Source organism: Melanotaenia boesemani, chromosome 2, assembly GCF_017639745.1.
Source record: "Melanotaenia boesemani isolate fMelBoe1 chromosome 2, fMelBoe1.pri, whole genome shotgun sequence".
Taxonomy (NCBI): domain Eukaryota; kingdom Metazoa; phylum Chordata; class Actinopteri; order Atheriniformes; family Melanotaeniidae; genus Melanotaenia; species Melanotaenia boesemani.
The window spans coordinates 35,840,183-35,856,084 of record NC_055683.1 but is presented as its reverse complement, the minus strand read 5'-3'; the positions used below and the strand labels follow the sequence as shown (position 1 = coordinate 35,856,084).

The following is a 15,902-nucleotide window of genomic DNA, read 5'->3' as shown; positions in this document are numbered from 1 at the left end:
CTGTGTAGAGTGCGATTTCATTTCCACAACATCCGCTATGCTGTTGTCTGCGAGCCTCTGCCTCCTCTGGGCCTCCTCCATCCTCGGATTTCCAGTGAGCAAAGACAGACAGAAGGTCCTCCTGGTCTCCTTTGATGGGTTCCGGTGGGATTACGACCAGGATGTGGACACACCGAACCTTGACCAAATGGCCAAGGATGGAGTCAAAGCCCCGTACGTCACGCCTCCATACATCACCATCACCAGTCCTGCACACTTCACCCTCCTGACAGGTAAAGCGTTTCATTTTCTACAACACTGCTCCCACTTGCATATCATGACAGAACAGGAAACTGCTCAGAGTTTACTTTGCAAGGATTGGAAAAAGAAAGAAAAAAAAAAGCCACAGGAAAAAGGAATTAGTTGTAATTGAATGTCCCAGGGTCCAACAGCTTTTATAGCTGAGTAAGATGATTATGCTTGGATGACGGAGGGAAGAATTCTGCTCCTTTTCTTATTTTGACTCTCAAAATCATCAGCGCCTGCTAAAAGAAATTTAACTTCCTTGAAATTAAATTCCTCTAATCTGCAAAGTTGGTCGTAAGACCTTGTCCAAAAGCGTCATGCCACTCAGCCTGTTGATAGAATTTTTAATGTGAATGTGTCACGCTGTGAATAATGAGCGCAGACAGAGTGACAGTGATTTTCTTCTGCAGGACGATACATTGAAAACCACGGAGTGATCCACAACATGTGGTTCAATACATCCACCAACTTCAAGTTGCCTTACTATCAGACTCAGTTTGTCAATGATTGGTGGGACAACGGCACTCTGCCCATCTGGATCACAGCACAGCGACAGGTCCGTGCAGCATAAATTGCTCAACTGTTTGTTGCTTCTCTTGTCAAAACACCTCTGAAGTCATGCTGAATTATTTCAGAGGCATCACATCTGTATACAGCTAATTATTTGGTGTATATAGAAGCTAACTGTATGCAAATGACAGCTGCTGTAAGTTAACCTAAAAAGGTTCAGCTGCAAGTGTAAGAAAATAAATCAAAGTGCACCAACAACTGATTTGCTTTCCTTTAGTATGAACTGATGAGTGCACACACTTGTCAACCAGTCCACTACATGTGTCATGTTTATGTTAATGTGGCCTCTTTTTCCCCATCCTTGCAGGGCCTGAAAGCTGGCTCGCTTCACTTTCCTGGCACAGCACCCAGCTACCAGAACGAGGTTGCTATGGTGCGCGAAGTGGAGCCTTTGTTTTACAACTACAAGAACGAGACAGCTTGGCAAAACAACACAGACAAGGTGATGGGCTGGTTCAGAGATCAGGATCTGGACTTCGTGTCCCTGTACTTCGGAGAGCCAGACGGCACAGGCCACAAATACGGGCCAGATTCTCCTCAGCGTAGAGACATGGTAAAGCAAGTGGACAGAACCGTTGGCTACATTCGACAGTCAGCTGAGCGGCACGGGTTGACCGACCACCTTAACATCATCATCACCGCAGACCACGGCATGGCCACAGTGTTTCGTGGTGCTCAGGTGGAAGAAATCACCCTGTCAAAGATCCCTGGCTTCTCATTCCGAGACCTGTCCTTTCATTTGGTGGACTACGGTCCTTCTGGGATGCTGCTTCCTAAGCCGGGAATGCTGGAGAAGGTTTATAATGCCCTGAAGAACGCTCACCCAAACCTCCATGTGTACAAGAAGGAAGAGATGCCGGAGCACCTTCACTTTGCCAAAAACGACCGCATCCTGCCCATCATTATATGGGCTGACCCTGGATATGTGATTAATGGGGTGCGTTCATGTGCATGTTAACACCAACATCAGGGACTTGTGTTTGACCAGACATGTTGGAAAGTTTCAAATCACAGAGAGACAGGTGGTGCAGCAGTTTTCTGCCCGCAGCTAGTCTTATTGATTTACCCTTTAAAGGGTAAAATAAATTGCCATTTGTGCCCATGTGAGATACCACATTTAAAATGGCAAACATTTACATCTTCTGCTATAACAGTTTCAGTAACAAATTAACAACAGTCCGTAGATATATCTGATTATGATCTGCTTAATTGTTCATGAGGAAAGCAAATGACAAGCAGTTTAGGACAGAGATAAGAGGCCAGATAGATAATCTGTACGTGCCAGCAGGCTCAGTCCAGAAATATCCTCACGTCTTGACCGCAGAAATAATTAAATTACTTAAAGTTTGCTCTTGGAAAGTGATGAAACTGGGCTCTTTTTAATCAGAAACAACGAGTTAAATTCTAATCTTAGTACATTACAATTTTAATCAAGTGCATTTGCTTGGATAATCCAGGCCTGGCGGATGACATGCGCTGCTCTCAAATGCTTCATGGAGCTATTCATGCCTCGAAATTCAAAATTAGCATTTTCATTTGGCTCCATGCTCACTCAGCCACTCTGCTGTGCAGCAACTTTGCAGCTGAATGTTTAAGTAGACACTGTGAACCAACACACCATAACTTAAAGAGTAAAGTGCTAAAATCATAAAATGTCTAAGGTGAAGAATCAGACATGTGGATCTACTGATAACGTGGGTTATCTAAAGTCTATAGGTTATGACTGGCATTGATCGTGATATCAGCTGACTCTTTGTTCTATCCCTTTATGGCTTACAGCCCTTTAAGTTTGATCTCTGAGGAGGATAAGCACATTAAGTCTGTTATATAATTTTTAAGATAACTGGGTATCTTATGTACTGATATTTATGTGACGTAATTCTGGTCATAAACCAAAAATATAACATGAAATCATCAAAGGAGTTCATGCCTTACAAGAAATTACAAAAATGGAAATTTTCTAGATGGATTAAAATTCTCATTTGAACACTTTGACTGGGTGACAGTGGCCACAAAGAGAGAAAAGCCCATTATTCCAGCATGGAAATGATTCTTTCTCTTGGCCAATACCTCCCTCTGCTGGAAGTAGGCCAGCATGTGGAGATCTGTTAAGCTCTTATTAAAATTACTGCCTTGTGAAAGTTACACTCTAATTGAACCTAACAAACTGGGTCATGCCAGTTACATAATCCTTCCTGTCTATGCAGTATTTTCCAGTTCAATTTCACAAAGGAGAGCATGGCTTTGACAACCAGGAGATGGACATGAAGCCTTTCTTTAGAGCGGTGGGGCCGGTGTTCCATAAGAACCTCCAGGTTGAACCCTTTGAGACGGTCCACATCTACTCTTTGATGTGTCACATCCTGGGCATCAAGCCTGAGGTCAATGACGGCCACCTGAATGCCACCAGAAGCATGCTGGTTAGCAGCGGTCCTCCTCCGGGTGAGTTTACATCACGCTAACGAGTCACTCCCACACCTGCTCCTTCATTAGTGACATAGTGTAAAACTACAACTTTATGACAAGAAGGAGTATTTGAGGAATATGTTCAGACTTTTTAATAAATATTTAATACTAAAAACATTAACCTTTTTTTTCTAGAAAGCATAAGCAGTATCTAAGTTTGTCTCATTAACCTTTGACCATACCTTCTCTTCAAACTCTCCCCAAGGCCCTTTGGCAACAACTGAAGGCATAAATCATTAAAATGGAGGACAAATTTATCACAGTAGTTTACAAATGGTTCCTTCAGCAACTAAGGACTGTAGTTTTTAACACTAAAAGAGAATTAAAGGGTACATATTTTAGGGACTACTTTCATTTGTGAATTAATGAGCACATGGTACTTGGATGAGTATTTCAGAGAGCAAAATACTAAATTTAAGATCACCTGACTCAAAGTCAGATGTTGCCGAGTTAATGCACTCTACTCCTGCTGAAACAGAACAAATAAACATAGGTGATGTCTTAGTTTTGTTGTTATGTGTTATATTATTTGTGTTTATTATATGAATAGAAATTAGCATAAAATAAAGTTAACAGCATGTGGTTAAAGAAATCAAATACAATTACTTTGAAAAAGAAAACATTGAATTATAAACTGGTCCTACTAAGAAAAAGATGAGACAACTTGTTTCATAGCTTCACGCATCAGTTCATGATTGATTTATTTGTGCATGTCTAATTATGCTCATTTTGTTTCTCATAGCATCTATTTTGTCTCAAGCTGGTCATTCTGGGTCTGTTTTGGGTAATTCTGCACTTAATTGTGTTTTTTTCTTTCACTTATTGATCATTATTCATGTCTGTTTAGATCATTTGTGTCACTTTATGTCTCTTTGTGGTAATTTCATGCGTCCTTATTTTGTCTCACATCTTGGTTTTTTCTCATTTGATTCTCTACATTTTTCTCTTGTGCTTCCATACATGTCTTTTAATTTAATTTGGCTCCTTTTTGTGTCTTTCTGGGAAGTCTATGTCTGACATTAGACCAAATGCCAGCTCTGGGCCATACCTAAAAACTGCAAGTGTTCTTATGGCGGCATCATGTGGTTGGCTGATGTGATTGCCTGTGTAACATCCACAGTCTGTACGACGTCCAAGAATATAACTAAATAGTTGAGCTGAAATAAAAACTGTTTGATACTGATGTCAGCATAGAAATACTAAAGACACCATTTAAAAAGATAATCATTACAATGTAAACATGTTTTTTTTATTTTTCTCTCCTCCAAGGTGAAAACTCAAATATTCTTGAAAAGGTTTTCATTGGACTCGGTGCTGCAGGTGGATTTCTGGTTGTCGTTTTCATAGCAATAACATCACACAAAATCCTCAAAAGAAAACGCAAGAATAAAAGGTAACAAATTAACTTGTATGTGTTGTTGGGTTATCGTGGAAAAATAAATGTTTCAATATTTTATAACACAAATGTGCAAACTTTTCATTTATCTTAAAGCATAGCAGGCAATGCTTTCATTTTAAACTGCTCAATCATTTACTTCTCTCATAATATCATCCCCAAATACATAAAGGAAAAAAATCAACCATGCTTTATTTTGCTTTCTCAGCCTTGACTACAATCTTCATCTCTGTTTCAGATCTGAACATTTAAAAAGTGTTTCAGAAAACAAGGAGACAAAACAAAGTTCACTTTGATCATCACATAAAAAGATTTCCAGAGACAGCTGGCTGTGGAAATTCATCCTGGATGATTTGCTTTCATACCATCTACCATCATACCATAAAACGTGATGTATTACAGAGTTTTTCACCGAGACAACAAATGAACAAAAAGAAATTGTGAAAATTTCTCTTACTAGTTTAGCTACACTCAATGTTTTTCTGTAGAATTTTAGTTGAAACCAATAGTGTGAGTGAATAAGGTTGAAAGCATGTTGTAATGAGCAGACTCACAATTCTACTCAGTCACTAAATCAGCTGTGTGATATAGAATGTTATAAGTTATATTTTTATGCTAATTATTTTTGCAGCAAGTAAAAACTCTTCATAAATGTAAGGGTGCAGTGCAATGCAAGGGGTCCATGGTGCCACCCCTAGTGAAGACAATTATATTCTAACAAATATTTTGTTTAAACTGACCTTTACCTGTGTTATGTTCAGCCCAAGTGCCAGTGAATGCAGCATGCAATGTACTTAATGTTCTTGATCATAATTCTCAAAGCAAGGTTTTCTTGTTATCAGTGAAGTATAAGTTTTTGTGCAGCAGTGATTAAAGCCATATAATGCAGGATTATACTAACTATACTATTATTATACTATAAGTAAACAACTGTTTATGTGAAAAATGTAATTAGGATATTTGCTTTTACAAATTTTGCTTTACTTTTTACATTAGACACCCACTTTAGCTGTACCAATCTGTTTATAATGATGATTGTTGCTGTATTCATGAATTAATTTGGTTCAACAAGACTAGTGGCAGCCAAGTGTCATATTACAGCACTCACAGTTCAGTTGCCCGCCTTTCTCAGGGCATAAGTGTCAAGTTACATAAGGAAGAGCTTCACTTCCGGTTATAACTTTCAGAATAAAACCATTTTCTTGCCTGCCACACTTTAGTGATACAACCATAATGACAGATAGCAAAATTACCCAATTTCTCCAAGGTTATGTCACTTTTTTCGGATATGTTTAAGTGGAAAATGTATAAATTGTATTGATAATGAAAAACAAAGTGTAGATATTAGTCTTTTCTTTGATTTCTACATCGTTAACAATAAAGTTTTTGTAAAACTTGAACTTTAAAAAAAATGTGTTAATAATTTCAATTTAATTATTTTAATTTAGAGAAATGTATTTCTTATCTTTGAAAAGACAAAGAAGCAATATCAACACTTTCAATGTTCCGTAGGTGTCAAAGGTATAAAAGCTATCCGATGTCAACAAGAAGCTTCCAAAAAATGGGAGCAGTCTTATTAGATTTTTCCCCAAATGTAATACATTCGAACTGTTTAATTTTTTTTTATAATTAAGGTATATGTGCTATAATAAGTCAATCAAATAATTTTCCTTCGCCAGTATGTGTCTACCCTCAGTACTCTGAACTGGTTTAAGAACTGTATCTTCCTCCCAGGGGACAAGTCTGTAACTATAACAATATGAAAGGATTACATTACACTGTATACAGATGGCTGTAATGGATCATGATTCCTGATTAGCCCAACAGTCTGAATTAAACTACTTTTTTATTTTTCATTGGACTGCACGTTAGCCCCACACAACAGGACTTAGTCGGCTGCCAGCTGTCTTGTAGACAGTTAAAAATCAAACAGTCTCATCCATTCATGCCCATTAGCAGCTGAGTATTTCAGAGATCAAATATGCAATGCAGCGGTCAGTATGTGTATGTCAGTAAAAAACAAACAAGCTGTGCTAACTTTTGAAGTGCCGAGTGCAGCTTACTCAGTTGTGTGGCTTATAAACGCTACCTGATGTGGCTCCAATTATCAGCAGATAAATACAACAGAAAAATGACTCCATGCTGGTACATTTCTCATAGCGCTTAAAAGGCAGATGTAAAAATAAACTACCTTCAGTGGTAGCCTGGTGGTTACAGATGTGGGCTTAGGTTCAAGTCCCCAGACTGGCCAGGTGAACCTGGCCTGGCAACCCACTCCCCCTAGTCTAGGATGGGACGGAATCCCCTAACTGGGATTAATAAAGTTTAATAATATCGAAACGAGGAAACATTTAAACCTTGTAGGACTGCAGCCCTAGATGATCAGAGTTCACCACTTCCTGAATTAAAATTTATTGCCAAAAAGCAGTTGCAGCAAAGAAAAAATCCACCAAACATTTATTCATTCATTCATGGGGACAATGAGAGCCGTTTTAGAGAAGCGCTCCTTTATTTTGAAGGCATAATTTTAATCTTCCGGTTCTGCCGCCTCTTGCTTTCTGATTGGCTGGTCGCAGCTCGTGTCTTTTGATAAAGAATCCGTGTTCGGGGCGAAGGCAGACATGGAGGAGCTTAGCGCCGTGGGAGAGCAGGTTTTTGATGCGGAATGCATTTTGAGCAAACGACTGAGGAAGGTCAGAGCAATGAAACAACTTTTCCTGCTATTCAGGAGTTCTTCTTCGGTGGTTTTCCCTTAAACTTTCCCTTTCATTCATTTTTCATCTCTTTTTCTGTAGGGAAAGTTGGAGTATCTGGTGAAGTGGAGGGGATGGTCATCCAAGTAAGTGCAAGTGGTGCTGCTCAGCCCGAAACAATGAAAACAACAACAACGTGTCGCTTGTTGCTTTCAGAGAAACGGAACCGTTATATTCGGGCCCTAAGCATCGAAAACAAAACAACAATTAATATTTGTTATATTTGGCAGCTGATTGTTCAGATTTAGCTCTTAAAATTTACCTTAACACGCGTCTTTTTTTCATAAGTGTTTTTTTTTTCTTTTTTTTTAGCTAACGGAAATCAAAGAAATTTTATGCGTTATCAACTTATGTTTTAATGTTTTATTTTACATGGATAATAGTGATTGATTTTTCTACTTCTTTTTATCGAGTTTTGTGGCTGTCTCGGAGTCCATATAAACCTAAATCTCTAATAATTGACAGATCTTTTTATGTATAACTGTGTTATATAGCTTTATAGTCATTCGTGCTCCAAAATATTGGCCATTTTTAAAATTTCAAGTGTTTTACTGCTTTTAAGGCTGCCATTCATCATTTCTTGTCACTTGCCTTCTGTTCACATTGTTGCTGTAATCCACCATCAATGCACACTGCTGCCTGCCAGCTCCACGGTTTTCTGTTAGAACCACATCCTTTGTGTGTGGGGGGGTGAAGGGTGGGGGTCGATAATTTCACTGCTGATCAGAATAGGCTATTCAATTCTAGTAATGCAGGAAAACGTCATTATGTATGCATGTAGCTCAGATCTCTGTCAGAGTGGCCGGTTTTCAGCTGCTGTCTGCAGCTCAGCGTTTTCTCAACAGGTTAAATCATCTCTCAGAAACTAAAGTTAAGTCACACTCAGGAAGGAAGCCAACAGTTGCTTCATGTCTGGAAAAGAAAATGTCATGGCAACAATCCAGTGACTCAAGTAAAGATTTTTCTTCACACAGTTTTAAGTAAAAATGAGTTTAAAAAAAGAAGCAGTTCCCGTAGAAATTTGCTAGCTTTGTTAAAAAAAAAGTTGTAAATATTCCACTTTTCCTTTAAACTTTGTTTTCTAGATACACTTTTTTATTTAATACCATAAATAAACAAAGATTTAAAAAATTGCCTTCAAGAAAACATGACTTTTATTTTAAAAAAAGTTTGTACAAATTTCTTGAAACCAATCAGTCACAACAGTCACTCATATTGAATGAGAAAACAGTCATTTTTCGAAAACTTAATTACTAACCTAATGTAAAATGTAAGTTTCGTACAACATCCCCAGTTTTACTGCTCTAAACCCATTTTATTAGAAAAATATATTATTTATTACATTTACATTGGACACTAATGTGTTTTAAAAAGTTTATAACTGCGTTAGATTACTTATATTTTTTACTGAAACTAAAGAGGAAAACATCTCACATCCTTTGTGGGTTTTTCAGTTTATTCACAAAAATGTTTTTAGTGGGGACAGATCTGGACTGCAGGCAGGTCAGCTCAGCATCCTGACTCCTGTATCTGTCTAAAGCAAAGCTGACCCAAAATGCATTAAAGATTTATTTTTCTTCAGAGGGAAATGTATTTTTTGTCCTGTTTGAGCTAGCTGGAGTGAACTTTCTCAGTCAGCCATTGAATAAGCTTCTCGGGTAACATTCAGGTTCCTTGGACCTAGTTTAAGGCTGCTGGAACAACAGAGTCTTGTGTTCCAGGATGAACGGTCTCAGCTGAAAGGTCATCTTCTAGATCTGGGATCACTGCTGAGGCTAGAGGGTCCCCTTTAATCTTTTTGGGCCACCTTGCTGGTGTATTCTGAGCCATGCTGTGATGTGGTAATACTCTTCATGTCGATTTATTTCAGACACAACAGCTGGGAGCCTCAAGAAAACATCCTCGATCCGAGACTGTTGGCTGCCTTCAACAAAAAGTAGGTTTGCGTACTGAGACATCCGTATGGTTAGGAAGTTTTAATGGATGATTTGTTAAATAAAAAACAAGAGCTGCCATTTTATGCCAGAACTTAAAAATACAAATACATAAAACAATATTAAAAAAAACCACATACACCTGAATAAAAGAAAGACACAGATGTTCATCTGACCTGTAGGCTTCCTTAAAGATACTCCACTGCAGAGATCAGACTAAATGAGATTATGAGTCTTTAAAAATGTGTCAGCTCCATTTTTTTTTGCCTCTGGGAACCAACCTGTTTTCAAACAGTTGAATGAAGATGATTATGATTATGGGTGTGTTTACACAATTCATTGTTAATATGACAGGCCTCAACATAATGACACATCATTGAGAGGGTTTATCCTTTTGTTGTAAATACTTTGTGTTGATATTGCTTTTACTCACGTGACTTTTGCAGGCTCACATTCTCCTCCTAGACAAAGTGGTGGTCAAACAAATGTTTTCTCAAAGTCTTTTTTAAAGTTTAGAAATGAGATTATGCACAAGATACCTTGATGACATAGAAACTGGTCTGTTATCCAAGAAAGATTGAAGCTTCAGAAGAAAATTTGAACCCATCGGTATCTGATGAGCTTCTACATGGCGAAGCAGATGAAAACGTGGAAAATCTTGGAAGTCTATAACTCCTTTGTGTGTGGATGAATGAAAGTGGCTAAGTTTAAGACCGATCATGACATATCCTGCATTGCTTCTGCTCGTTCCTGCAGTTTCATGGTTTTAATGATTGAAACAAGTAGAAACAATGCACAAATATGGCATTTTCCAACACGTTCGCCACAAACGCTGCGGCCTACCACGAGCTGGTAGACCACTACTTCATTTTATAAACAGCTGATGAGGCAGGCGTGTCGTCACATGAACACCAGCAGTAGCTTAAACATGATGATGTGCATGGTGAACATTGCAAAACAAAAAAAAGTGGGAACGGAAAAACATGTCTTTGGTTGATGAATACTGAAGTGGTTTATTTGTTTTTATCAGAGAGCAAGAAAAGGAGCTTCTGATGCTTAAACGAGGAAAACGGCCTCGAGGACGACCACGGAAAATTGTAGTAAGTACATATCCAAGCAGAACATAATTCTCGGGATTTAGAACAAAACATTTAACATGTGTTTTATATTTAGGATAATGTACCTGAAGCTCCAAAGTCAAGCAGCTCTTCATCTGCCTCTTCCTCATCGTCCTCCGATTCCTCATCCTCATGCTCTTCTTCTTCGTCATCATCAGATGATGATGATGACGAAAGGGATGATAAACAGGCGAGCCTGAGTGTCAGAACAAGAGACCTGCATCCTGTCCCTCAGAAGAAGGCACAGATCGTCATGGCGAAACAGGAGCCCCCGAAGAAACGAAGCAGGAAGCCCCTTCCTCCGGAAGTTAAGGAATTCCACCAGAGCAAGGGAGCTCGCAAAGTCCTGAAGACGACCAAAGATATTGAAATTCCAGGTGCGATCAAGAAGCCTGCTCACCCAGCGAGCTTTACCTTTATGGGTTTCCATCGTGGCTCGACCAGGGATACAGTGGGTCCGAACAGAAACCCGGTCACTCAGGGAGCAACAGTGAAAACCTCCATGAGCTCTGCTGGGCCTGGCAGGTCCTCAGCCCAAACTGCCTCCCTCCCACTGAACAAGCCCAGCCAGAGAAGTGTGACAGAAAGAAAAATCTCCATCTCCAGCATGAGCAGTGGGACAAGTCTTGATTTGAAAACAGCTGCAAGTAAATCAAAAGGGGTGGCAGCACTGAATCTGAACACTTCCAAACATCCCATTCAAGGAACCACTCAGCATACTCTAAGCCCACCCAATGGACAAAAGAAACCCCTGCCCCCTGTGTCAACAGTGCAGCGGACGCCTGGTACTAAATCCACAGCTTGTTTACCACCTAAAAACACCCCATCCAGCCAAGGTTCTGGTCCTCAGCCCCTCAACCTTCAGAACAAACTGTGTCAAAGCAGCGAGGCCTCTGGAAACAGCACTACGCCACTGTCAGGCCTGAGAAACGCAACAAACCCAGCAAGGAAGACCACTGTCTCACACAATCAGGAGTTTGATCCTCCAAAGAGTCCAGCAAAACCCGGGAGACTGCCGGCTAGAAAAACCCAGCCTGGAGGAGACAAAGTCCGGGAGACGAAAGAAATCCAAACCTCCAGGGTCCAAGGCAGGTTGGATAAATCCTGTATAGAGATTCAGAACCAGCAGGAGAGATTTGCCTCCAAAGCCAGCAAGAAAGCAAAAATGACCGACATGAGTACAGGCGAGGAGGAGAGCAGCTCAGACTCAGACCACAACTCTTCTTGTGCTGGACAGGGCCGCTCTGTCGCGGTCCAGAACCAGGACTGGAAGCCCACACGCAGTCTGATCGAGCATGTCTTTGTGACGGATGTCACTGCTAACCTGGTCACCGTCACAGTCAAAGAATCACCAACCAGCGTGGGCTTCTTTAGCATTCGCAACTACTGACCCGATCATCTTTTAAGCTGTCGGAGTCGACTTGGATTCTGAAAGAACTGGATGAAAAACCAGCAGGAGAAACAAATCAGGGAATGAAAGTCAGGGGTAATTTGTTCTTCCTCTGAGTTAAATTTTTTTTAAATATTTAACAATGAGAAAAAAACAACAAACGTAAAACTTGCTGCATACTCCTCGAGAAGCGAGAACTTTGTTCTATTTTTAGAGGCCGTGAGAACAAGAAAAAAAGTTTGTATTGATCCAATCATTTCATACTCCACGAGAAGCTTCGTCTGCGACGGGGCAGGATTACTGCAGGGGGATGTCTGTGTTTTTATGTGCAATAAACAGTTCACCGGGTTATTTCATATTTAACGAGAAACTTCGTCCATGGCAGGACAGGGTTGTGCATGCGGCGGGGTCCAGGTCTTTAAATCTCACGTGTTTACATTTACGTACTTTTTCACAGACTCGATCAGCTGTTGAAGCAAACAACTTTCGGCTTCGCTTTACCTACGCCCACCTCAAATGTCCGATCAATCACAATATGTCCCGGAGCCCCACGAGAAGAAAGTCCTGCTCGGCCGATGTTTCGAGAACTATCCCTATTCACGTCTCATGGCCTCAAGAACAAGAACAAAGTTCTCGCGGAATTTGTAACAGCCTTCGCTATTTATTTGCTCATGTCTAAAAACATTTTGGCCTCATTCAACGATACAACCTTCGTGACATTAGTGAGTCTAGTAGTTTGCCACTGAGGCCATGAAGGAGAGATAAGTTATTCAACATGATCATTTCTAAAGAAGATAAAACTTAAGTGTCCTGCAGAATCATTTTAATTTTCGTTTTGTCTCCATTTGTAGCTGCTTTCATTGCCGACATTGGTCAATTTAAAGCCTAAAGTGCTGCCTTTCGGTTAACAAGTTAATCCCACCCTAAAAGATGCCATGGTTTATCTATATTTCTCTAAATGTGACCATATTGTAAAAAAGATCCACATCAAACTTTCTTAAATAAGATGTAAAAAAGACCACAAATTCATTATTTTATTGTATTTTATTTAATTTTGTAGTCATAGTAAACCACATGCATCCCTCCAGGTAGAATTGCTGCACAGGCTGTTTTTCAGATAGAAGGCTACACCCATCTGTTTTTACAGTCTGTGGTTATATTGCAGCACAGTGAATAAAAAAGAATGTCTTCATGAAAGGTGGGGATGAACAGGAAGGTAAAGACTAGTTTAAAATAGTCTGTATTATGAATCCATATTCATTATAACTGCTGTAAGCCAGTTTTAAGTTCTTTGTAATACTGAGTCGATAGAATTGCTATTTTTGTAGTTTTATGAATTAGCTACCTCCGTTTTGTCAGTATGTGCTAAACATGTATATTCCTTTCTTTCGGGGTAGTTTAACCTTTCCTTCCAGGGTATTTTCCATGTTGAAGTGAGCCTCAAAGAGAACTTTAATTCCACTGTACAGCCAATTTATCACTGCTGTTTTCCAAACAGGCTGCAGCATATGGGGAGTCAGATAAAGTATCTCCGTTCACTCCACCCCCTCTTTCTCTCAAACTGTCAGATAAGACTCAGGCCTGGTTGATTTTTGCTCCTCTGCTTTCACATCAGTCCTCTCCGTCTAGATTTGCACCAGCAACTTCAGTTGTCTCAGACTAAAACTAGAAATGATGACGGACAGCACATCAGTCTGCCAGCTTCATCTTCCCGTAAACCTTTTAAACAACTGAAGCTCGATAATGTCTGAGCTGGCATTGTTTGTCATGACTGTAAAGCAGATTTCATCATATCTGTGTACTAAAGTTTCAACATTTCCAGATCCTAGATTATAGTCCTTCAGTACAGAAGAGGTTTTTGGTAACTTGAATCTGCGGATGTTTGATTCCACCCTCATGTAAGAGTTCCGGAGCTGCAGGCTCTGCCCTGCCTTAGGGGGGCGGGAAGGTCTTTATCTGATGTAACGAAAAAGAAACTGCAACAATACGCGCTACTTTCTGTTCCCCTGAGACAAGTTCAGCAACAAAGCACTTCGACTGAACTCTTCTGTCTAATCCTGCTCTGCAGGCTGTGCCTTTCTTTCTCAGAGACTAAACACAAAGGCATTACCCCAAAGATAGCTAGAATTTCAGGCCACTGAATAAAAGTTACCCCCGTTGCAGAGCATGGAGATTGTACCTTTTTATGTACTTTGTCTCTGCTCTTTGAAATGGGAGGGTGGAAACTGCGAGTGTATGCAACACCTGAATCTATGATGGAAATCTGGTTAAGATCCAAGTTATTGAAGTCTGTTTCACTGCAGGACCAAGTTGTGTGTTTCTGGTGAAAACTGTGTTTGGTGTCTTCTGTAATGCACAGTTGACTTTCAAAGAAATGCACCTGCAGGCAGTAGCAATAAGGTTAGTGTGGGCTTATCAGGATATCTTTACTGCACCATGTACAGGGTATGGTAATGCGGTCTTACGGTGTAATGTCAGCGTGTTATGTTATCTTTTATGATATCTCCTTTTTTGTATTCATGTAAAAGGTCTCTGCATAAACTTGTTACCAGCTGTGGTTTTCTTTAGGTTTACTAACCATCTCAATGGGATGTTGTTCTCTTTGCAAGCTATTTATTTTGAATTCAAAGCCTTTAGGACAGTGTCATTAATCCTTGGATTGTGCCATTTGTCATATTTACTAATAAATAGTATAAATACATGTCAGATTTTTTCTTTAATTTCTTTTAATTTGCCTTAACATGCCAGCCATGTGCTTTACTGATGATTTATCGCTTTTCCTCAATATTTATAAGTCCTAGATTTTAAACTTCATTAAAGGCAACCCTGAACAGCAATATACATACAAGTTTTTTTTTTTAAGATTCAAGACTGCCTCAGATCTGTTTTACTGATACTACGCAACACATTTCACGCTTGATGATTGATCATTTAAGCACATTCAGTTCCAGAAACAGCCAAACTCCACAGCATGATGCAGCCATCACCATGTGTTACTGTCATGCTTTTTACTCATTATGTGCATCGTTTAGTTGCCTCTAAACAAACTATTGCATTCCCATAGAGCTTATTTGCTTTCCTCTGTAAACATGATTCTAAAAAGACTGAAACTTTTTCTATTAAGATTAAGAAAATATATATAAAAAAATCTATTTTTAGGCAACACCTTTTTGTGCCTTCAAACGGTGAAGTTTCCGTTGACCTTTACGTTCAGGTTTGCTCCAAATGTCTTTTCTCACCAAGTTTCTTCTTAGTAGGGCTGGGCAATATATCGAGATTTTCAAATAAATCAAGACTTTATCAGACGCAGTATAGCAGGAAGGAATGTCGTTTATACCGAGATAGCTTGTTTTGAGTTAAAAGCATCTTTTCTTTTGCATATTACACAGCTGTATTTTTGTTATGGTCATTGAAAAGTATTTTTCATTTATTTTGTTTTAGGAGCATTTAATTTAATATAAAGGTACTATAATTTCAGTCAGCTTTTTTAATGCACATGTGCTGCTGATCCTTAATAAAAGTATATTTGGCGCTGAAGGCTGTAAATTAGAAATGTCTTTTTGGTTACTTGATAAAAAAAATATTTTGAGATATACATCGTATATAGTGATTCAGGTAAAAAAATATTGAGATATAAGATTTCGCCCAGCCCTACTTCTTAGTACCATGTCCAGGCAGCACAATAAATGTTTTATTAAGTAAAACCATCATTTACTTATTAATCTAGGTCAGGCGAACACTTCAGCATAGTTATGCTTTTGGTTTTATTATTATTTTGCTTGAGGAGAATAGATAGTGTCCAATAATTGTGACCAGCGTTCTTGTTCTTCTTTAGAAACTTTGATTATATAAAAACATTCAGATATCAAAGTGGATGATAATATCTATTAACTGTGTAAACAATGTCACAGCTCTTGTCAATCACATTTCTTTGTCTTTTTATTATGTTGCTTTTTATTGCTGCATTTATCAGAAATTAATCCAAACTCT

The 15,902-nt window shown here is 39.1% G+C and overlaps 2 protein-coding genes across 2 annotated transcripts; both read left to right on the top strand.

The window, feature by feature from the left end:
* The first annotated feature begins 37 nt into the window (after positions 1–37).
* Positions 38–5,828, top strand: LOC121628219 (ectonucleotide pyrophosphatase/phosphodiesterase family member 7-like). The gene is made up of 6 exons (XM_041967201.1): positions 38–272; positions 696–841; positions 1,163–1,792; positions 3,063–3,285; positions 4,591–4,714; positions 4,956–5,828. Exons 1-6 carry the CDS (start codon positions 38–40, stop codon positions 5,011–5,013), a joined length of 1,416 nt encoding a protein of 471 aa, XP_041823135.1. The 3' UTR covers positions 5,014–5,828.
* Positions 5,829–7,328: 1,500 nt separating this feature from the next.
* Positions 7,329–14,613, top strand: cbx2 (chromobox homolog 2 (Drosophila Pc class)). Its single transcript, XM_041975524.1, has 5 exons — positions 7,329–7,410; positions 7,513–7,556; positions 9,341–9,406; positions 10,435–10,504; positions 10,578–14,613. Exons 1-5 carry the CDS (start codon positions 7,339–7,341, stop codon positions 11,910–11,912), a joined length of 1,587 nt encoding a protein of 528 aa, XP_041831458.1. The 5' UTR covers positions 7,329–7,338; the 3' UTR covers positions 11,913–14,613.
* The last annotated feature ends 1,289 nt before the right edge of the window (positions 14,614–15,902 follow it).

Bases quoted from the DNA above. Each gene is read 5' to 3' on its own strand.
- cbx2 (XM_041975524.1), top strand. From the start codon at position 7,339: ATGGAGGAGCTTAGCGCCGTGGGAGAGCAGGTTTTTGATGCGGAATGC. The intron at 7,557-9,340 runs GTAAGTGCAAGT...GATTTATTTCAG, and splicing joins TGGAGGGGATGGTCATCCAA to ACACAACAGCTGGGAGCCTC. The intron at 9,407-10,434 runs GTAGGTTTGCGT...TGTTTTTATCAG, and splicing joins TTGGCTGCCTTCAACAAAAA to AGAGCAAGAAAAGGAGCTTC.
- LOC121628219 (XM_041967201.1), top strand. From the start codon at position 38: ATGCTGTTGTCTGCGAGCCTCTGCCTCCTCTGGGCCTCCTCCATCCTC. The intron at 273-695 runs GTAAAGCGTTTC...TTTCTTCTGCAG, and splicing joins ACACTTCACCCTCCTGACAG to GACGATACATTGAAAACCAC. The intron at 3,286-4,590 runs GTCCTCCTCCGG...CTCTCCTCCAAG, and splicing joins AAGCATGCTGGTTAGCAGCG to GTGAAAACTCAAATATTCTT.